This window comes from Petromyzon marinus, chromosome 10 (assembly GCF_048934315.1).
Source record: "Petromyzon marinus isolate PM22_M1 ecotype Great Lakes invasive population chromosome 10, UKy_Petmar_22M1.pri1.0, whole genome shotgun sequence".
Lineage (NCBI taxonomy): Eukaryota > Metazoa > Chordata > Hyperoartia > Petromyzontiformes > Petromyzontidae > Petromyzon > Petromyzon marinus.
In genome coordinates, this window is record NC_133676.1 from 3,425,579 (window position 1) to 3,449,118 (window position 23,540).

The 23,540-nt window shown below is 55.2% G+C and overlaps 1 protein-coding gene across 2 annotated transcripts in view; it reads right to left on the reverse strand.

The window, feature by feature from the left end:
* The window catches only part of LOC116941097 (gamma-aminobutyric acid type B receptor subunit 2-like), a 69,356-nt gene that overhangs the window by 33,386 nt on the left and 12,430 nt on the right, over window positions 1–23,540 (reverse strand). For both annotated transcript variants that reach the window (XM_032951721.2, XM_032951723.2), the window contains 9 exons: window positions 22,939–23,004; window positions 22,268–22,456; window positions 16,789–17,061; window positions 11,372–11,432; window positions 10,438–10,515; window positions 9,698–9,848; window positions 9,233–9,365; window positions 6,502–6,609; window positions 2,048–2,170 (listed from right to left, as the gene is read on the reverse strand). In XM_032951721.2, the coding sequence (XP_032807612.2) occupies window positions 2,048–2,170; window positions 6,502–6,609; window positions 9,233–9,365; window positions 9,698–9,848; window positions 10,438–10,515; window positions 11,372–11,432; window positions 16,789–17,061; window positions 22,268–22,456; window positions 22,939–23,004 (1,182 nt within the window). The remainder of the gene's footprint in view (window positions 1–2,047; window positions 2,171–6,501; window positions 6,610–9,232; window positions 9,366–9,697; window positions 9,849–10,437; window positions 10,516–11,371; window positions 11,433–16,788; window positions 17,062–22,267; window positions 22,457–22,938; window positions 23,005–23,540) is intronic.

Consider the following 23,540-nt stretch of genomic DNA (forward strand, 5'->3'; position numbering starts at 1 on the left):
GCGCGCATCGGCGAGGTCGGCGAGGCTGCGTGCGCGTGCTCGCGTTCACACCCCGCAGTGCTGCGGAATTAACATTCTGGGAGCGTTAAAGAGCGCAAAACTGAGCTATAAATAGCGCCGGGGTCATCCGTGCCTGGGCCCATTAATGAGCATTGATTTTATAATCCTGCGTGTCACGGTGTCGCGGGGTCAGCTGTGTTTGCCGTTCCTCATGGGCACAATTAGCGACCCATGCAAAATTAATCATCCTCCATTATTCAGCAGCACATTACAGGCCGATTACAATCATTTAGCACCTGTGCCGCAATTGATTTCTGCCCCCATCACTTCACCTCCGTTGAACTTGACGGCCACCGCACGTCAAACGGCATCGTGTTACCTGCTCGACGCCAACCGTGTCACACGGACGAGGAGGAGGAAGAGGACACGCGTGTCGCTGCGTGGACACAGAGCGACCAGGACTACATCTCGGCTCGGGATTCATTTACCGATTCCGCGTTTGCTGCTGCTGCGCCTACCCGTTGCTGCGTTTGCTGCTGCTGGATTTGCCGCGTCTGCTGCTGTCTGCTGTGTCTGCTGCTGTGCCTGCTGCTGCGTCTGCTGCTGGATTTGCCGCGTCTGCTGCTGTCTGCTGTGTCTGCTGCTGTGCCTGCTGCTGCGTCTGCTGCTGTGCCTGCTGCTGCTGTCTGCTGCGTCTGCTGCTGCCTCTGCTGCTGCTGTCTGCTGCGTCTGCTGCTGCGCCTGCTGCTGCGCCTGCTGCTGCTGTCTGCTGCTGCGCCTGCTGCTGCGCCTGCTGCTGCTGTCTGCTGCTGTGCCTGCTGCTGCGCCTGCTGCTGCGTCTGCTGCTGCGCCTGCTGCTGCGTCTGCTGCTGCTGTCTGCTGCTGTGCCTGCTGCTGCGTCTGCTGCTGTGCCTGCTGCTGCTGTCTGCTGCGCCTGCTGCTGCCGCGAGGCTGCCGACGCGCGGCCACCTGCGAGCGTCTGGCTGCCGTCCTCCAGTGCGTGCTCGCCCTGACCCTTCTGCTCCCACACCAGCCGGAGCGCTTTGCACCGTTACGAGCCCGCCGGCGTCTTTCGACAAGGACCACGCAGCCCCCGCGAGAGACAGAGAGAGAGAATTACAGAACAGGGATTTGCTGCCGCGCAGAGATTGGGTTGTTTCGTCAGGAGAGGTGGCACTCCGACTGACAATAAACCCCGAGCACACCGCTATCAAACTGTCAGCAAACTCTCTAATCTACGGTTTCACAGTCAAACACACTTCATGCTTATACCCCCACCACCACCACCACCACCCCTCGCACGCTCAACCGGCCGCTCGTGCTCCGCCATAAAAAAAAATGCCGACGGAGCACGTGTTTACCAATCATCAGGCACGTGCAGCGTGCAGTGGCTTAATTTGCACTTGTAAGGGTAGGGTAAAATGGACGAATCTCGGAGCAGCGTTGGCAGTACGGTGGGGCGCGAGAAGCGGCGTTTTGGAAGCAGTGTTCGGGATGAAAGAGAAGTGAATATGCAGCCCGCACTTGCTGGCTCACGCCGCAGCTGGCAGGAGGCGCCTTCCCCTTGGAGCGAACTCGAGGTGGTATTTGGTCTACTCTTCCAGGCGTGTTGGATTAGGTGAGCGTATACCCACACTTGGCCCCGCCACGCCCTACCTCCAAATATACAGGGGTCGGGATCGGGCTTGCAACCACGACCTCCTGTATACCGGGCGAGGTAGTTAACATCCGGCTACTATGGCGCTCTGTCGATCGACTTCCCTGTGATGCATCCATTTATACTGCCGCTCGGTGGACAGAGGCGGTACGGGGGGGTGGAGGGATTTAATAAACTCGCCCCATTGGTTCAACTGCCACGCTAGAAGATGGAATCGAACAAGCTCCCTTGGTCTATGTCCCACCACCACCACTGATTATTCTCATCACACAGTGCAGTCCGCACCGTGCTCTGCATAGACCGAGTCGATCCGATTAGCACAGTTGGCTACGTACGGTGTGAAAGCTCAACGTGTATACATACATCTCACACGACGCAGACCAAACCCACCTCCCTGGGGTAGTCATTCACAATGCGCTTCAGGGGGTCCAGCACTTGCCAGGAGATGAGGATGACCAGGTCAATGAGCAGCATGCCGCCCACGATGCCAAACAACTTTTGGTCTTTGATGATCTGCGTGGGGAGGAAAAACGAAAATTATGCCAAAGCCGAACGCTGATATATACGTCATGTCGTGTGTGCAGGCAGTGGAAAGTCGACTTCGTGACGAGGTGGAATTGAGGATTAGCGGTCAGAGTTGGTGGGCAGGCCATTCGCCGTTGAGGAATTGGGAGGGCGGTGAGTGCACCGGCATAGTGAAGCCAAGGGCAACTGACGACACAACCAGTGGGACTCCCAGACTCAGCCTGTGTGACTTTCTCCTCGTCACAGGAAGCACCAGCTTCTCACCCATCGGTATTGAGAGCGATGTCGCAATGTGCCGCACGTTCGGGATGTGCGAGAAAAGCAGATGCGTGGCCAGTGGTTGCATGAGCGTTTGGCGTCCCGGCTCACCAGATCGGCGGGAGCAAACGCCCGCTGCTGTGCACGTGTGAATGTGCCGAGCGCGCTCGTCTGCTCATCAGCGTGCGTGGCCCCAGGTGCGGACAGAGTTGTACAATTTGAACCACGCGGAACAATCGCTAGCCTGGCGGTTGTACGCGTCAACCCCAACCACGTGTGGCTGTTTGAGCCTTGAGCACTTATTACGAATATTAGACGACAGAGAAAATTGAGTTTCACTTTGAGATTGACTCTCTCGCGTGAGCAGAGGTCCTGGGTCGGCACTGGGGATGATGACAGACCTCGCCCCCCCCTCCCCGCTCCACCCCATCGCACGGTGGTTTGCGCGTTCGGAAAGCCAGAGCACTCCCATGTACACAAGTTCATTCATACACATTAAGAATTTACAGAGGAAGTGCAGTGCTGGGAATTAATTACAAGGCAAAAAAAAGCATTCGCTAAAATCTGCCTCTCAGGCCATCGCAGTCGATTAGCAGGGAAAGCGACAAGTCTCGATATTTTTTTTTTCACTCAGCCAAGCTGTGATTGAATTACTTGCCTCAATCAAACATTTAAAATGCGGCAAGATGAATTATGCATCAGGCGTCTGACTTCACTGTTCCATAAAAGTGGTGGCTGGCACGCCTAAAGTGTAGGCCAATCTGTCTCACATCAAGCACGACAACTATACAGTGTCACTGCTACCCGTAGCAGTACCGTTGTTACCGGTAGCATTGCCCTATCTACGTTACCATTATCATAATCTTCGAAAACGTTCATGCCTCTCAAGCTGAATGGAGGTCACTCCGAAAGGGCCTTTAGAATGTTTGGCCATTCAGACTCTCTCACAGCTACAACTGCTTCCTGCTTTTGAATGGGAACATTTTACGGCAACATAAATGTGACAGGATGTTGTTTTTTTTCCTCGTCGGTACAGAAGTTGTTGCTGTTTCCCCGAGGAGCGAGGCAGGGAAACCTCTGAGGGGACGAGCGGCCGAGTGGCAGCGCTTCCAGCCCGGGTGTGTATGTGCGTGTGTGCCCGTCAGGTGCACATGGCCTGGCACAAGCGTCGTGGTGACGTCACCGCCACTTAGTGGCGAATAGCGGTTGTTGTTGCCCGTCAGTGTGGGCGTTTCACCCCGCTAACAGCACTTGCCCCAACAGTCTGTGAAGGCTACAGGAGGGAAATCTTTGTTTCACTCAGCTGTATTGTACGTGGCTGTGTGTGCCGATGGTTGGCGCAGATGTAACGCGTGTACCTCACAGCAAGAAGATCCTGAGTTCGATTCCGGACTCGGCCACCTTTGTGTGTGAAGTGTGTATGTTCTCCCCCTGTCCTGCACGGGTTTCCTCAGGCTTCTTCGATTTCCACCGATAGCTACATTGGCCAAAGATTCCCAATGCTGAAAATGTACCTTGAGATTGCTCAACCATTGCCGCTTACTACAAAATGATCAGGACCCTCGTGAAAAAGAGTCGTGGGCATACAAGAGTGATAATGAACAAACAAAAAAATAGGAGGAAGACTTGGACAGAAAACGCCGCTGACAGAGAAGATGATGGTTTGCATAATGAAAATGAGACTGGACAGGATGCGAGGTTTAGCACTGCAAAGGTACGACGAGGGACTACGGATAGCGGGGTACGGCGCAGGATGTGATGCAGGGACGCAGTAAAGGCAGAAGTGAACGAAAGAAACCCGGAATTATCAGAAGCCACGAGATTGATTCAAGGCAGGAGACAGTGGAAGGCATCCACTCAGCGCGATCGTCTCGGTTGTGCAGGCCGATCGGAACGGAGGATGCGTGGCTCTGAGTGGAGCTGCACGAGGCTCTGTGCACGTGTCCGGTCCCACGGAGCAGTAGTGTCGTGGGAAACGCGCTGTGCTACGAACCCACCGACCTGGGTTCGATTCCTAGCCGTGGCTTAACATCAGCGTGTAGATATCAACACTAGCGATACGACGGCAGCCATGCACGAAGCTGGTGACCACCGCCCCTTTTTGTCAGCTGTGCCAGCCCTAATGAGCGCTCGCTAACAGCACGAAGCTGGTGACCACCGCCCCTTCTTGTCAGCTGTGCCAGCCCTAAATGAGCGCTGGCTAACAGCACTTGCCCCAACAGTCCGTGGAGGCTTATACGGGAGATCTTCTTTTGCTTGTTTCGGTCTCAGCGATATATGCTGTGCACAACATGTGTGTGTGTGCGTGTTTGCGCGTGTGGAATGTTCCTCCGATACAACAGCCGCTGGCCAGCACGCCTGCAGAGTGGCCCGTCCAATTCTGCAGCGTCATCATCACTCCGCAGCGTCGCTTTGAAGCTGCGCCGAGGCAGTCAATGAGCACGGCACCACGCGGGGGAAAGAAAAAAAAACCGACAACCGGGGATGCCTTCCCGTCCGAGCCGAAGCCGAGCCGGGGCGCTGTGTGCCACGGTGGAGCGAGGGAGACGCAGGTAATGGATGGTGTCAATTTGCGCAAGCGCACGCGTGCGTCGTGGACGCGCGTAGTCGTCACACACCCACGGCGAGCGGTGGGGGGTTGGGTGAGCCACCGGTCCCCGCTCCCGAGTGTAACGGGGGTGAGTTATCGCCGAGTCTCTCTTTGCCGACGGCGCTATTTTGATTGCGCGCGAGCGCAGGTCCGGCCCGGTAGCCCACGTAGCCGCCCGCCCGCCCGCCCGCGATCAAACCGGTGACTGCAGCACAATCCGTGTGAGCAATCCGTGTGCGTTGGAGACATCGCAGTGATCAAGACACCACACGTGGGTGGGTGCAAGATGACATGATTATTATAATAAAACAAAATGAACCTATCCCACGCGTTTAACCGTGCCTACGCTGCAAACTTATAAGCACGGCCAATCGGGCAATGTTTTCAGGCTGCGGTAATTCTTTCAGAGAAGCAAACGCGGAATGAATTTACAAGTGATGATTTATACGAATGTGCTCCACGATATTGTGACTCGAATGCATTTTCCCCGCAGTATAAATCACAATTTGCCGTATCTGCTCCCGTTTTTTTCTGCTTTGAGCAAGGCGTGTTGTCCTAAGCCTCGGTTGATTACACATTTTTTCAGTTCGCGAGGCAGTTCTTGTGAATAACGACGGCGCTGGCGATTTGTCATTTTGCGTGCGCTTTTACCAGCCCTGTCCTTGCAAAGACCCGGCAATTCTATCTGAGGTCAGACGTGGAGGCTTCTGTAACGATGATAGCATCCTGCCATAGACTATGCAGCCGATGGCGAAAACTATTTTGCCACTATGCGCAGGTAACCACCATCTGCCCGAAAGATTTTTTTGCCAAAGTCAACATTCTCTAGAGGGCTCGAATGTACTCACAATTCATCATAAAAGTGAATCTGCTACGGCGCTTTCCATGCAGCATCACTGCCGTACTTTGGATCGTGGCCATGCAACTTAACTGTGGCCCACAGAGTGAACCACCGCAGCCTGCACTCCATCGCCGGAGGAGAAAACGACACGGACTCTCTCCCGAAGCCCTCTCCTCGCGGCTTGCAGAACTCGACGTCAAGGTTTAGCCTCTGAACATATTGCCGCTGCCATCATGCGCGAGAACGGAATGTTTTGTACCGGTGGCTGCCTTGCAATGTTGTCTAGACGCACGCGAAACTCGAGTCACGCTCGTGACTACGCGACCTTGTTGCCGATTTACTCTCCAACACACCGGTGGGCTGAAGTGGAAACTAATTGGCGTTTTGTTTAAGTGACAAATCCCTTCTCAATTGTTTGCGTCGGGTGGTGGAGGGTAACGACACATTTATACTTACGCGATCTAACCCAAAAACCTTTGTGAATAATATTGGTCGCGAAAGCCTGCTACGTGTTGAATTGATTCTTACCCAGTTTAACACATTTCGGCATCGTCCTCCTATTGCGCGATTAAAGCTGCCCCCCCACGCCCCCTCATTTCCTCCGCAAGGCGAATGCGGTAGGGTTCTCACCTTCTTCTTCATCTTGACGTTCTTGAAGATGGCGTGGACGCGCCACGTCTTGGCGAACATCGCCCCGAAGGCCGTAGTGTAGCCCACGGTGAGGAACCACGTGCGGACCTGCATCGGAAGAGAGAGAGAGGGGGGGTGGAGGAGTGAGTCACCACCCTCCTTGTTCTCCATCGTCGGCTTTATTAGCCAGCTGATGTTTCAGACGATGGTCCTTTTTCAGGGTAGAGAGAGGGCAGAGAGGTTGGCCGAATCGTGGTTGGAGATCGCACGTTCGTCTGCGGCGCCTTAAAACAAAAACGTCGAAGGGACATTGTGATTTGCGAAGAGGCGAGGGATGCGAGACTCGTACCTTTTTTTCGGGTCAGTTCGCGCGAGACAAATGTGTGTCATACACCCTCCTCCACCTGACACAGCCACTTTATAATGTTATCACGTGATCAAACGTGCCGATTGATGACTGCTTCAGCAGCACTACTGGTGGTGTGGTGTTGGTGAGCGATCCACAACTTGTATTTTTTTTCTCCAATCGGCTGTTGGGTGGAGGATGGTGCAAAAAGAAAAATCGCACGCATCTGGCCCGACCCACAAATCAATAATGAATCATATTGGCTGCGAGAGCCTGCAGGTGTTAAAGGTGAACATCACTCAAACTCTCTGCCGTGTCTCGAGACTAAAGAGCCTGAAACGTTCGCCGTTGTTCGTGTTGAAATTATTTTGTTCCGCTCGTGCACCACTATCACGACGCTGGTGCCAAGGTGGGGGGGGGGGGGAGCGGGGATGGAGCACAACCGAGGAGCGAGCGGAGGTGGGGATGGAGTTGGGGGGGGGGAGGTGGCGACAATCGAGGTGACACAGACGAGATGGCGACAACGACGGAGGGGCACGACGGGGCCAGGGTGCGATTGAAGCAAAGGTAGCGTGGAGTGGCAGAGGCCGGGTCGGTGATGCCAGCGACTGCGACGGAGCCGCCGTTTGACGGAGCGAAATTCCGCGACTCTGCGTGCGGCCGCGCTCGGCTGCTCGGCCTTGCGCTCCAGCAACGACTGTCAATGCTGTTGACGAGAATTCCGGGGGCAATCTCTGGGGCAGCAACAAACGACTTCATTATCCTCTAAACGACTTTAAATAATGACTTGAAGGGGTGTGGAGGGGAGGACGCTCACAATACCTGCTCAGTTGATTTAATGAGACGATGACTCATGCGTACGCGCACGTGAGTGTGTGTGGGTGCGGTGTAACAATGCGGCAGGGTAGCGGTTAGCGCGCTGCGCTATGAACCACGGCCAACACGAGTGACGATTATTTGAACCGGCCCTGGGCCTCACCTAGGTCGACTCAGCCTCAAATGAGTACCTGGTGCGATGTGTAAACATCGCCACTCGGGAGACAAAGGCGGCCGGGCGTGGTGTTGGCCACCCACCCCCTCGTGCGCCGTGCCGGCCTTCATAGGTGCTCGCTAACAGCACTTACCTCAACAGTCTGCTAAGGCTGTACGGGGGATCTTTGTTTTTTGTTGTGACAATGCCATGCATACGAGCAGCGTGCACTGTTATACAATTATTCCGTGATGTCGCATTACGTGTGTGTTTTTACACTGAATAAAACCCAACAAATGTTAGGCCTGGGTAAAATACAAAATCATTCTGGTTGTGACTGGCAGTCTTCGTGATGACCCCAATTAAACACAGGCCGATAAAATAATACAACCCTGTTTTTTGTTATTACACAAATATGACAAAGATTCCCCCGTATAGCCTTAACAGACTGTAGGGGCAAGTGCTGTTAGCGAGCACCTATGAAGGCCGGAACGGTACACGAGGGGGTGGGTGGCCAGCACCACGCCCGACCGCCTTTGTCTCCCCAGTCGCGATGTTTGCACACCGTACCAGATACTCATTTGAGGCTGAGTCGACCTAGGGGAGGCCCGGGACCGGTTCAGGTAATCGTCACTGGTGTTGGCCGTGAGCGGGAATCGAACCCGGGTCGCCAGGTTCATAGCGCAGCGCGCTAACCGCTACACTATCGCTACCACTACACACACAGACAGACACGCGTGTGTGTGTGTGTGTAGGAGCCGGTAATGTGGCGGTTAGAGCGCTGCGGGGGATCTTCGCCTCGTGGCGACGGCATCACCGATCTTGCTGATTTAAGCCACTCAAATAAAGGGGGGGGGGGGGGGTGCCACACAACTGCTCAATCCAAGTATCGCTTGCCAATGAACCCAATGGCAATTAATCCATTGGCAATGAATCGACATTTTTCAAGATTGACTGCCCGATCAACGTTGAGCGTCTGCCAAATTGTTACACATTTAACCTCGATTCACGATCCACACCGCATCCACTTGCCAAAACAGTGGGCACCAACTCTGATCGGTGACTTCGTTGGGTGTCCAATTTCATGGTGTGACAGCACACCTGCGGGGTTGGGGGGGGCACACAGCTGTCAACCCACACGGTTTACCCCGTATTGTTGTACAGGGAACTTGATTTTTCAGGTCCATACGGCGTAGAGGCGTTTCAATGCGGGCAAAAATAAATTGTTGTCTATTCGTTTGTGTTTCGCCCTTGCGATGGGACTTTGTAGGATGAACGTTGAGATTTATAAGGGCACGGGGGTGACCACTAAGGTCTAAATTGGTCTGTAATAAGCTAGGGCACTGAGAAGGGGTTGACAGGTATGGGGGCACCTCCCCCCCCCCCCCCCCCCCCCCACTGCGCGCGCCACTCACGGTGCACACTCTCTCGAAGGTGCCCGGGGACACGAGGGCCCCGTCCAGGCCGAAGAGGAAGATGGTCATGTAGGAGAACATGCCCCCCAGGATGATCAGGTTGTTCATGTAGGGGCTCGACATCTTAATGAGCCTGGGAACACACACACACGTACGTAATAAAACACACATACACACGTAATAAAAACACACACACACACAAACAACAACTGAACAACAGTGCGGTGGATACCAACGAGGAAAACACTGTGTCATTAAACTGCGTTCGTTTCATTGTCTGCTTCCTTTCATTCTCGTGCGAGATTTTCCCGTAACGGGCTGCGAAACGCCCAGGGGATGGCACCGCCACCGAGGCATCGGGGTTAAGTCCGGCTGTCACCGAACAATTCAGCGGAGAGCGGCTCGGTGCGCGGTGCGCTGCTGCCGCGGGTGTGGCGAGCGGTGGCTGAGGGGAGGAGGCCTGACTTGTGGTTGCGGTTCTTGATGTTGAAGAAGAGGAAGGTGGAGGCCATGAGCATGCCGAGGCAGGTGAGCATCGCCAGGATGCTGTAGAGCAGCAAGGAGACCTCGCGCCGCTTGCTCACCACGAAGGTGTGGTCCCGCGGTGGCGTCGCACCTGCGCAAGTCGGGGTGGGTGAGGGGGAGTCACGCGTGAGGCCCGGCCGCTTCGACCCTGCAACTCCCAAATCCGCTCCGACCTGCGAACTCCGCTCCAACTTGCGAGCTCCGCTCCGAGCTACGAACTCCGCTCCGTCCTGCGAGCTCCGCTCCGTCCTGCGAGCTCCGCTTCGTCCTGCGAACTCCGCTCCGACCTATGAACTCCGCTCCGACCTGCGAGCTCCGCTCCGACCTGCGAGCTCCGCTCCGACCTACGAACTCCGCTCCGAGCTACGAACTTTGCTCCGACCTACGAACTCCGCTTCGACCTGCGAGCTCCGCTCCGACCTGCGAGCTCCGCTCCGACCTGCGAGCTCCGCTCCGACCTGCGAGCTCCGCTCCGTCCTGCGAGCTCCGCTCAGACCTGCAAACTCCAGGCTTGGAACTCGCAGGTCAGAGTAGGGCACGCATGCCACACACTCGTACATGCACCCTAAGCCAGAGACGATCTGGGGTGAAATAACTACAATCCCTCTCCGCTCACCCACACACGCCCGCACGCACGCAGCCCGGCAGTGCTCGCCGCCTGGGCCCTTCGCGTGGCTCACCTTGAAAGAGGATCGTTCTATTGAGCTCCAGTTGGTCGGCGACGGCGTTGTACTCGCCCACCTTCACTCTTTGCCCATCTGGCCGGGCGGCGCATGCGGAAACAAAGACAAAGATCCCCCCGCCCCCTTAAAGCCTCAGACTGTAGGGGCAAGTGCTGTTGGAAGAGCCCCTATAAAAGCCGGCATGGCACACGAGGAAATAGGTGGCCAGCACCCAGCCCACCTTTGTCTCCCCAGTGGCAATGTTAACACATCGCACCAGGTACGCATTTAAGGCTGAGCTGGTCTAGCAGAGGCCCAGAACCGGTTCGGATAACTCGTCACCGATGTTGATGGTGAGCGTGAATCGAACTCGGATGGGATCGCCGGGGTGCGTCACGCAGTGCAGCGGACACAGGCACACGTGGTTGCGTGAACTCGCGATTGACACCACTGTTTAATCGTGTGACTCCATATGGCCGTGGTGGTGTTGGTGGCGCACTTACTGTAAATTCCAGCTCATTCGAAGCCAAGGTTTGGTGGATCATGCACAATTGTGAGGGTCACGAGCCTCCTTGGTTTTGACGAGGCCAGAAGATGGTGGTAAATCCAGTGAATCATGAGCTCATCGGTGCAAATATTTGAGTGTCTACTCCACATAATGGGTGGGATTCCTCTAGGTAACGACTTTCCTCTTAGATGTCAATTTCTTTATGAACCAGAAATGGCCACATTTCTCAATGCTGTTCGAAAAATATAACTATCTTGAGGCTTTTCTGGATGAATTAATGATTTTGTCAATGTCTGGCAGCAGTCATGAAATATTTACCGTCTGGTATTTTAGCACAAATAATGGATTGCTACAGTGCAGTCTTCGATATTGCTGTAGAGCTGATTATTCCCCCCCCCCCCATTCACAACTGGGAAATGTTTCACGCGAGAGAGGAGCACTCACTTTGAAACTGGGTGAACTCGATGGTGCCCAGCCTCTCCCCGTTCCTGAAGATAACCTGCCCCTACAATCATAAAACAACAATAAACACAATTTATAACATACACACTCACGCTGAGCAAATCGGTTGAAATGTTCGATCGAGAACACTTGTGACATGCAGCTAGCGCTCAAAGTTCCTCATATGTAGGCCTGGAGTGGTGAGAGAGGCTGGACTGGTGAGAGAAACTGGAGTGGTGAGAGAGACTGGACTGGTGAGAGAGACTGGGGTGGTGAGAGAGTCTGGAGTGGTGAGAGAGTCTGGACTGTGAGAGTCTGGAGTGGTGAGAGAGTCTGGAGTGGTGAGAGAGTCTGGAGTGGTGAGAGAGTCTGGACTGTGAGCGTCTGGAGTGGTGAGAGAGTCTGGAGTGGTGAGAGAGTCTGGAGTGGTGAGAGAGACTGGACTGGTGAGAGAGACTGGAATGGTGAGAGAGTCTGGAGTGGTGAGAGAGTCTGGAGTGGTGAGAGAGTCTGGAGTGGTGAGAGAGTCTGGACTGTGAGAGTCTGGAGTGGTGAGAGAGTCTGGAGTGGTGAGAGAGTCTGGAGTGGTGAGAGCGACTGGACTGGTGAGAATGTCTGGAGTGGTGAGAGAAACTGGACTGGTGAGAGAGTCTGGAGTGGTGAGAGAGTCTGGAGTGGTGAGAGAGACTGGAGTGGTGAGAGAGACTGGAGTGGTGAGAGCATCTGGAGTGGTGAGAGAGACTGGACTGGTGAGGGAGTCTGGAGTGGTGAGAGAGTCTGGAGTGGTGAGAGAGTCTGGAGTGGTGAGAAAGTCTGGAGTGGTGAGAGAGTCTGGACTGTGAGAGTCTGGAGTGGTGAGAGAGTCTGGAGTGGTGAGAGAGTCTAGACTGGTGAGAGAGTCTGGACTGATGAGAGAGACTGGAGTGGTGAGAGAGACTGGAGTGGTGAGAGAGTCTGGACTGATGAGAGAGACTGGACCGTTGAGAGAGACTGGACTGGTGAGAGAGACTGGAGTGGTGAGAGAGACTGGAGTGGTGAGAGAGTCTGGAGTGGTGAGAGAGACTGGAGTGGTGAGAGAGTCTGGAGTGGTGAGAGAGACTGGACTGGTGAGAGAGACTGGACTGGTGAGAGAGTCTGGAGTGGTGAGAGAGACTGGAGTGGTGAGAGAGTCTGGACTGATGAGAGAGACTGGACCGTTGAGAGAGTCTGGAGTGGTGAGAGAGTCTGGAGTGGTGAGAGAGACTGGAGTGGTGAGAGACTCTGGAGTGGTGAGAGAGTCTGGACTGGTGAGAGAGTCTGGACTGGTGAGAGAGACTGGACTGGTGAGAGAGTCTGGACTGGTGAGAGAGACTGGACTCGTGAGAGAGTCTGGACTGGTGAGAGAGACTAGACTGGTGAGAGAGACTGGACTGGTAAGAGAGTCTGGGCTGGTGAGAGAGTCTGGAGTGGTGAGAGTCTCTGGAGTAGTGAGAGCGTCTGGACTGGTGAGAGAGACTGGACTGTGAGAGTCTGGAGTGGTGAGAGAGTCTGGAGTGGTGAGGGAGACTGGACTGGTGAGAGAGACTGGACTGGTGGGAGAGTCTAGAATGGTGAGAGAGTCTGGACTGGTGAGAGCCTTGATCTGCTTTAAGGTAGATGCTGGTGATGGGAAGCTGCATTAGTGCAGTGGTAGAGAGTTCCAAACGGCTTGGTGCAGCTACGGAGAAATGGCGCTCAGCCGAGGCAGTCGTGGTTCTGGGTACACGACGGATGCAAGCGGACTGTCTGTTTCGTCTCCATCGCCAGCCACGGCCGTGCTGACACCGCGCCACCGGCACAGCGGAGGAAGATCCGTGGGGACCGGGCGCATGGTTGGCGAGCGGTGACACGCACATGATGCGAGTGCGTGCATAAGCACTCGCGGATTTTTGCACGCAAAGACTCCCCCATGTAGCCTCAACAGACGTTGGGGCGAGTGTTGTTAGCGAGCATCCATGAAGACCCATGCGACATGCGAGCGGGTGGGTGGCCAGCACCACGCCCACCCGTATTTGTCTTCCCAGCACTGATATTTAAGCAACACACGCCAGGTACTCATGTGAGGCCAAGTCAACCCAGAGGAGGCTCAATACCAGTTTAGAAATTCGTCACCGATGTTAGTCATGAGCAGGAATCAATCACTCATACTCATAATACACAAAAATAAAGATGCCCGATATGGCCCTTAACAGACTGAAGTGTTATTAGCGAGCACCGTTGAAAGCCGGCACGGCACACGAGGGGGTGGGTTGCCAGCACCACGCGCTGGTGCGGTTTACAGACCGCACCAGGAACTCATTTGAGGCTGAGTTGACCTAGGAGAGACCCAAATCCTGTTCAGATAATCGTCACTGGTGTCGGCCGTGAGCGGGATTCGAACCCGGGTCGACAGGGTTCGTAGCACAGCGCGCTGACCGTTGCACTACCGCTCCCCATATACACAAAGACAAAGATCCCCCGTATAGCCTTAACAGACTGTAGGGACAAGTGCTTTTAGCGAGCACCATATACACAGGCACACGGACACATGCACGCACACTCGCAATCGCACGTTGCACGTCCCTCGGGTGCACATTGATGACATCATTATGCATTGCAATGCGATTTGAGCGCCTGGTAGAGAGAGGGCCTCCCTCGTTTCGTACGCAGCGTGCATTTTCTCAGCATAAATGTTGCCGGGGCATTCCCTCTTCCAGACCGAGGCGCCAGGTGACGACGGCACAGCAGCACGCGTCTCGCGATATATTGCTCCTCTCTCCGCCGCTTTTGTCTTCCCTCGCCCAAATCGCACTCTCTCCTCCGGAGATTTGCATCTCGCCCGACCTTTCAACTCTTGCAGGTCGTCTGACGTTCGCGCAGCTCGCCTGCCTCATCGGCCCCCCGGGCCACGCTTCATATTTATGGAGCTGTCGGGCGGTGCCACATTTCAGCGATCGCAAAGGGGACGATGTCTCTCCGCTCGCCAGAGGCGTTCCACTTCCCTGCACCCCGCTCTCCCTGTCGCTCTCCCTGTCGCTCTCCCTCTCGCTCTTTCCCCCTCTTCCCGATCCTCTCGTTTCACCGTCGTGTTCACCTGCGTCCATTGCCAAGCGGCAGTTTTCGCTATTGCAAGCGCTGCTAACGCGCCGAATCTCCGCCTCAACGCAGACTGCCGGACCCTATACAGCTGCCCCCCCCCCCCACCAGAGTTTGCTCTCCACATCCTCCGGCCAGGCGAACGGAGATGGGCAGGAGACGACGAGGGAAACCTGCCCCGATATGGAAGCAGCCACGGCGACGCGAGACTCGCGTCAGCGGCCTCTTTAACCCGCCGGGGTTGGCTGAGCGGTCGAGCGAGCGGCTCGCGATGGGAAAAGCTCGCGAGTTCAAATCCCGGTTGGGGGTTGACGCCCTCCCCCCCCCGCCGTTCATTCAGGGACATTGCAACGAGTATGCCGCGTTGTGTGCAGGTGAAGTCAACGGTGAGTTGTCCTACGCGTAGACTCGCCACCACCAGAGTATCGTGGAATGTCCACCCCTGGCTTTTGGCTGTGAAAAGGGAGCCAAGTGGCGTCCCCAAGGCTCATTTGAACAGCAAACCACTCGCACTCTAAGGTGCAAATTATTTTTGTTTACCGAGACGAATCGTTTGGAGACGAGAGAGGGGAGACCCCGCATGAAAGAGCAACGTCTCGAGCGCCGAATTATTTACACAACCGACAAAACCCCCGTGACTTTTTAATGTCCCGCGCAGACTCGCAGATGTCCCGGCTACCTTGATTTCGAGAGGAAAATCCCAGGGGAAGGCAGGGAGGAGAGGTGGCGACTCCGCTCAAGGAAGCGGACCGCATAGGCCAAGCGACGGCCTGGCGTCGCCGCTGGAGGCACAGAGAGGGCGCGTGCCGTGTTCGCCGCTCGCAGGCCTCTCGAGCTGCCTGTTTTGTGTTACAGCTGCCGTGTCACGCGACGACATATCGCGGTGGGAGCGACTTTCCAAACAGAAACAAGCGTGCTGGGGGGCGCATCTCCAGACGGCAGCCTGTGCGCGCACGCCCGTGCTTGCATCAGCATCTCCTGTAAATGCCGGTGTCGGTGATGTGCGCCAGCTTATTTTCCGTCCGGACCCCGACCATTATCGAGCAGCTTGTCGCTCCGCGCGGCGTGGGGGAACGCGGCTAATGTGCCAGCGGCTGCGCGAGTGCTTTCACTCCCATTTCATTAATGCCGTCCAAGGTTTTAACTGCAAATGCTGCAAGTTTTTTTTCTTCTCCTTCTTAACGGAGCGTCTGCATTTCCACAGATGAATCTAACTACATTAAGCGGAGGAGCGGAGAGAGAGAGAGAACGAGAGAGAGAGCGAGAGAGACACACTCTGCACGGTCACTGCAGCATTCGCACATTAATTTCCTTCGCTCGTGAACACCCGCAGCGGACCGAGCCAGGCACAGGATGCACCACCACACCCCCTCTGCGCTCTGCTGGCCAAAACTGCCCGTGCGGCGCCTGCCCTGCCCCCCCCCCAACCCCCTCTGCGAATGAGTTACTCGACACCCCGTGACGTGCGGCACACGATCGGCCTTCCCCCCGCCGCGTCACAGCTGTGATCATTATGACGGTGGCGGCGTCGTGCCGTCCAGACGCCCCACGAGGTCATTGTGGGCTCCCTCGCCAGAGTCGAAGCCAATGTGATGACCCCTCATGCGCTCCGTGGACCATCCAGCCCACCTCCGAGTACAAGTAAGGCATTCGGCCCGCAAAGTCGTTTTATCGCTATCAACAGGATATCGGTGGGATACGAATTGAAGGTCTCTGCCCAATCACCAATGACTGGACGAATATGCCACCGCGTTAAATCTGGGCCTGCACCTACTGAGAAGTAAAAAAAAACAAATATTGGTTTAAATTTTACACGACGAACATTACTCTCAGTGGCAGAGTGGGTGGGAAAGTGCACGCTCCTACTATGTGAAGGCAGTGTTACTGATGAACGTGTTTAGTTTTTTTGTTACGTGTGGCACATAGCTCACTTGACGGGTTCTCAGGGGTAACTCTATGAATGATGCTTCTGTGGGCCGTTCTCTAACGCGGGTTGCATTGCTCTGCTGGACATCCATATGGCTACTTCATCTCTTGCCGCGATGACGATAGGACAATGGGATTAAAGCTGACTAAAAAGCCACAAAAAGCGGAAACCCGGCAATGTAAACACTCGTGAGATGGCACTGCACGCAGACACCGCACGGTGCTGCCCCCAATGCTCGGAGCTTGTCCTGGGAGAACTGCACTGCGAAAAATCTGCACGGCCGCTTCGTCTCGTGACGTGATGTCAATAGCACAATCAGGATCAAATTGGTGGAAACGATTTTGTGTGTGTGTTTTTTTTCAAAGCGCTCGCCAAGAGTGTGTGGGCTACGCGTCCTCACAGTGACACCCTGGAAGTTTGTCTCGTTCATGGCGCGCAGGATGGTGCGGCCCAGGTGCGCGTTGTCGTAGCCGAAGGCCTCGATGGAGGCGTTGGGCTCCCTGGAGGCGCGCTGCAGGCCGATGGAGCGGTGGAGCGCCTGCGCCATCACCCACACGCCGTCGTACGCGTAGCCGTGGAACTTGCTGTGGGGCGACGCGCCGGCCGTGGCCGCCTCGGCGCCGCCCAACTCCCGCCGCAGCCGCTTGTACTCGTGCTCGTACTGCTGCGGGGTCTGCAGCCGTGGCGGCGGGTCGGGGTCGGACCAAATCGGACGTTGCACGCGCAGGGAAGCCGGTGGTAGTTAAGCCGAGTCTATCGCGCCTCTTTCGCGAGCGATGTGAAAACCACCCACCAGAGTGATAAATAATATACGCACAAGCCGATTTATGGACGGCGCAAGGCACGACCGTGACTCTGGGATTGATCCTCCCAGGGCGTCGTGCGACATCGCCGTGCCGCGTGTGTCATTCGCACAGCCTTGTTTAGACCGCCCATTACAGACACTCAAAATTGTGGCCCGATTATTTAATATAGCAGCAGCAGCACAACTGGTCTCACAGATTTCAACGACAATTAGGGGATAATTAGTTTACATAATGGGTCAAATCCCGCTTGTCCGCGAATGTTTCTTTTCATCGGAGTTTTTGACTGAAATTGTCCCGGTGTGTCCGTCACGAGCGACGGTTCAAATCACCGAGGCGTCACGGCACTTTGTCCGAGATGTCAATCTGGCACGATGCGTTGACATTTAAACGTCGAAAGACACGGAGACATGCAGGCCCGCAGACAAGTGTGCAACTCACACACTCGCACAATGCAGACGCACGAGCAATTACATTCGGAATATCGATGACGGTAGTCGCCCCAGCATCGCACACAAGACATATGCCATGAACAGCATTTTAAACACTCTTGGGACAAGCCCTGCTTGTGAGAAATTATTGAAGCTGCCCCCGTGCATGAAGACCAGCATCACACCCTCTACCGATGTTTACCCATCATACCAGTTATTAAATTAAACATTTTAAATTGATTTGACTTCGGGGGTGACTTGGTACAGCTTCAGATAGCTAGGAATGAAACCCAGACCGCCAGGTTCGCAGCCGAGTGCGCGAAACACCACAACACCACTCCAAACAAACAGGAAACCACACAGGCATAACATGAGGAATAACACAAAGACAAAGATCCCCCGTAAAGCCTTAAAAGACTGTTGGGGCAAGTGCTGTGAGCGAGCACCTATGAAGGCCGGCACGGCACACAAGGGGGTGGGTGGTCAGCACCACGCCCGAGGGCCTTTGTCTCCTGAGTGGCGATGTATACACACCACACCAGGTATTCACTGGAGGTTGAGTCAACCTAGGAGTGGCCCAGGACCGGTTGAAATAATCTTCACTGTGAACGGAAACCAAACTCGGGTCACCGGGTTCTTAGCACAGCGCGCCAACCGCTATGTCCACCGCTCCCCACATGCAACAACAACAACCACCATTCGCCACTAAGTGGCGGTGACTTCACCACGACGCTTGTGCCAGGCTATGTGCGCCTTGAGGCCACGTGAAGTGTCGAACGCCCGCTGGCAGGAGGTCACGGGGTAGACGCAGGTGCCACGGGTCGACTGACTGAGACGACTGATATGACTGGCTGATGCACCACCTGTGCCCCTTCCTGTGCCAACCTGCTGTGCTTTAGCCACCCGGCGCTCCGCTCGTTGTTGCAAGCGTCACTCCTCCGCCCTCCGTTGTTGTTGGAGGGCGACTGCCTCCAACAGCCTACTCCACAGAGGATGATCTTGACACCGCTTGTACCAGTCATCGGCAAGTCCACTCAGCTCCACACCCTCCTGTACCACATCACCCCATCTCTTCTCTAGCCCGTGCCGCGCCCGTTTATGCCCCTCGATCCGGCCGAACAAAAGCTGTTTCGGCATGCGCTGGCTGGGCATGCGGGCTACATGACCCAGCCATCGCAGCCTTGCCTGCTGGAGGAGCTCACCGATAGGACTTTATCCAGATCTTTCAAGGATTTATGACCTCTTCACACAATCCAGCCTGGTTAAAACCAGGATGGATCGTAGGCAGACCAGCCTAAATGTTTCTAACCAGCGAAGATGTTCCATTAGGGGGGTCCACGTTTCACAAGCGTAGAGAAGGGAGGGAATGACTGTGGTCGAGAAGACTTGAAGCTTCGTGCAGAGCGACAGACCAGGTAGCTTCCACACAGCATTATGAAACCGATGAAAAGATAATGCCGCTCGACTGATTCGGAGTGAGACCTCTGCTGTCAAACCGGAGCCGGTCATGAGCACACTGCCCAGGTATGGGAAACTCTCCACTCACTCCACAACTGCCCTATCACCAATTAGGAGTTGTTGGAGGTGGAGTGTCCGATGGTACAAAATACCCAGGCAGGTGCTTCGTTTTGGTGGGGCTGATGGTAAGGCCCCACCTCTAAGTGGCAAGCTCCAGGTTCAGCAGCAGCGCCTCCAACTCCACCTCTGAGTGAATAGCTATTACCAGATCATAGGCATCCAAATCAAGATTGATGCATAACATGGTTGAGCAATAGGGAGCCATCCCTTGACCGCACCCGGGCATCGATCAGCCTCCCATTTTATCTGTACCAGATAGAAATTCCTCTGGTACAGCTATAGAAGACTTCACGAACTACGTGGTCAAAATATATGTTAAATAATGTTGGATCCAGAGGACATCGCTGTCGCACCCCAAGATGAACAGGGTATGGCTCCCAGGGACACTGAAAGCACGAAGAACAACCCAGAGCCCAGGCCTACTGATGGTATCATACAGTAGGCCTTGGACAGGTCAATAAAGTAAAGACGTAGGTCTTGTTGGAATTCCCTACACCTCTGCTGTAGCAGACAGACAGAAAATATGGTATCTGTGCAGGACCGCCCTTTCCTGAAACCGCATTGGGGCTCCACAAGCCTCTCCTCAGCGTACCTGGCAAGGCAATGTTGAATAATCCTTGCCAGGACCTTTCCTGGCACACTGAGGAGTGAGATGCCCCTGTAGTTGTTACAGTCTGTGCGGGACCACCAGGGCATCCTTCCAATCCTGCGGAACCTGTCCATTGGTGCAGACTGTTGTTATGATGTCATGTAAGACAGTCTGTGCACAAACGCCACCCTCCCTATGCATTTCGCTCTCTGCCCGGTGCCTTTCCTGATCTCAGACTCTGGATCGCCTTCAGTACTTCCTCAACAGATGGAACCTCAGCCAGCCACTCACAGGGGGTGACTTCTTTTTCCAATATTTCAGGCATCGCAGCCTCAGCAAGGTCATCCCCACTTTGTCCCATGATGTTTTCGAGGCTGATGGATTTCCCCTCTCCCAGGACCTCACAGAAATGCTTAACAAATTTGTAAACCTGTTCCTGGGGGTCGGAGATTGGATCACCGTTCTTTCCCCAAATGATGGTAATAGGTGTGACGCTGACGGTTACTTTTTTGATGAAGTTGAAGAGCGATTTGTGATCGCGGGCCATTGAGGTAGACTCCATCTCCTCAGCAACACGCGACCACCACCCTTCCTTGCAGCATCTCACGGCTCTCCGAACCTCCGAACGAAGGCTGCGGTAAGCCTCCTCATTCTCTGACATGGGATGCTGTAGACGATGAGAGTGGGCTTGTTGCTTTTTCTTAGCCAGCCTGAACACCTCCTCTGTCAGCCAGGGTCTCTGGGGAAGTCTGAACCGTGAACCCAAAGCAGCCATTGCAGCTGCATGAGCCATAGTCCTAAACTTTGCCCATTTCTCCTCAACATCAGGAGGAGTGGGGGACGATGCCAACCCCAGCCACAAGCGATGATGAAATTCTCACTTGCAACTTTCATCAGCTAGCTGAGACTATGCCACAATGAGGTTGAATGGGGTCCTGGGTGTACACCCACCACCAGAGTGGAAGAATGGCACGCGCATCTTACAGATGACAAGTCGATGGTCAGTGGGCAGATCAGCTCCACGGTAGGTCCTGGTGTCAAGGACATGGACCCGCATCCGCTGTTCCGTCACAATGTAGTCCAGCAGATGTTCTTGCTTGGATCCGGCATGCATCCATGATGTTGTGTGGATGTGCCGATGCCGGAACAGCGTGTTGGTAATTACAAGTCCATGAGCTGCACATAAATCTTGCAGCCTCCTACTGTTGTTATTGAGCTGATCTGGCCCATGCCTTCCAATCACTCCAAACCAGGTGCCAGCATCATGACCGAATCGGGCATTAAAGTCACCCAACAAGATGACTCTATCCCGAGGGGCCACTTTAGCTAACACCTGTGACAGGAGGTCATAGAAGACATCTGGCTCATAGGCCTTGCCTGCATCCCTCCACGGATGTTCGTCTTCGGTGGGGGCATAAGTGCCCACGACCACCACTCCTCTCCTCTGGTTGATGGGAAGGCGAGCCCAAATTAGCATGAGGCTTACAGCTTCTCACACCTCACCGCCACGCTCCCACGCCCCCTTCATTATTTTGTTCAGAAGAAGAGCCACTCCCTGTTGTTTGGCAGTCTCCTGTCCCGAGTAGAGGACTGTCCACCCCTCATGGTGGCAGGAGCCAGAGCCGGTCCACCGGACCTCCTGAATACCACACAAATCCAGGCGGTACCGGTCCAGCTCTCGACAGAGGAGTAGCAGCCTCTCCTTCACAGTGAGCGTTCCGAACATTCCACGTGGCCAGCCGTAGTAATTTTTTGTTGTTTCTGGAGGAGCCCCGAGGGTAAGGATTCAGTCTCCTGGCTCCGCCAAATGGGGTTTGGCCAGAAGACGTCATAGACGCCTGTCCCCCCGGGGACTCCGGCACAACCTTAATAAAATGTTTAAATCGTGGTTTGGTGGTAATTAATTGAAGGTGGAGGGGTTACCAGCCCCTCGCACCCGTCCAGAGCCCCAATTTGGCCGCTGCGGTGGTTGCAAACGCCATGAGGGGAATGGGCTATCTAAATAGGCCCTCCCACCACGGCATTGCCCACCACACCGTTGCCATCTGGCACCAACGACGAGTTAGGGGGTTGTTTGTGCACACACACATACACACGCGCACACACACGTGCACTCACGCGCACACACACATGCACACACGCGCGCACACACGTGCACACACACGCGCACACACACACGTGCACACACGCGCACACACACGCGCACACACACACGTGCACACGCGCACACACGCAAACACACACACGTGCACACGCGTGCACACACACGTGCACACACACGTGCACACACACGTGCACACACACGTGCACACACACGCGCACACACACATGCACACACGCGCGCACACACACACACACACACACGCGCACACACACACACGTGCACACACGCACACACACACGCACACACGCACACACACACGCACGCACACACACACGTGCACACACACGTGCACACACACGTGCACACAAGCGCACCTGCCCAGAGATTGTCTGGATGGGCCGGGTGCTGAGAGGCATGAAGTCGACCGCGATGTTTCCCTGGATGGCTTCAAAAAGGCCGCGCTCAGGACACTCAGGGGGCCGAGTGCGCTCCCACCACCGCTCCCTGTACCAGCCCGGGATCACCCACTGGTACTTGCTGCCGTACATGGACTCCTGGTAGGCCTGCCGGGGGGAAGGGGGGGGGTGGCGGATGGGTGAGAGCGCACGGCCGGCAGCGAAAGGGCGATTCACAAAACCTGCTGACTCATCAGCCTGCACCCTGCGCTTCCCTAATCCTTCGAGCATTAAACAAACCATTCTTTCGATCAAAATCCCAATAGAGCTTGTTGCGGCTCTCAAAAGGAGGAATAATTTTTTGCCCCCGAAAGGTCAGGACATTGTCTCGGTGTGCTCGGCGCGCCGCGAGTGTGCGAACAGGGATCTCGTGGCCGTGCCACTGTTTTCAATAAGCCCCTGTCGCTGCTGCTTACGGTCATCGCGCGGCCGCACATCAAACATGCCGAACACGCGCCGGCCCTGCGCATTCATAAACACCCCGCCACGCTTGTCTACTGACGCGGCGTAGCCGAGGTGCTGCGGGAGGAGAGGAGCTCACGGCGGATCGCACGCATTTCCCCCTCGAATTAAACCCGACGGTGACTTACGCAGCAGAACACCTTGGTGGCCATTTCCTCGTCGAATTGTCCCAGAATAATCCTCACGTCGGCGTCCTTGGAACAGAAGATAAGAAGTAGGTCAGCACACGAGTCTGGGGTTTGGTTTTTTTTTCGTATTAATATTTCACGCAGATCCATTAGATTCCAGGAAATGTTCCGCATCGCGAGCCCAATTATTGTAACGCCGGTCGTTTTTGTCCCTTTCTTTGGCGATGTTGAAAAATGAAACGTGGCAACGGTGGGGAGGTGGGGGGGATTTTTTAAACTCTTCTCCGTGGCAGTGTTGGAGCTCTGGCTGCCGCACTTCTGTGCTTCTGTGGCCCATTCTTGACAAGGGATATCAGAGCTCAGTGGTGTAGCGTAGTGGTACGCGTGGGCCTCGGTGCAGAGGAATTAAAACAGGGGGCTCCCGCTGCCCCGCTTTCCCCACGTCGGTAGCTACCGCCACCGCCTGCGCCGCATGCGGGACAACGCGACCAATACGGCGTGCGACGAGCAACCAGTTGCCGGATTGCAGCTCAGGGACGGCCCGGTTCGAGGCTAGTGGGAGCTTAAGGTGAGGCGGCTGATGGGGAGTGTGTGGTTGATGA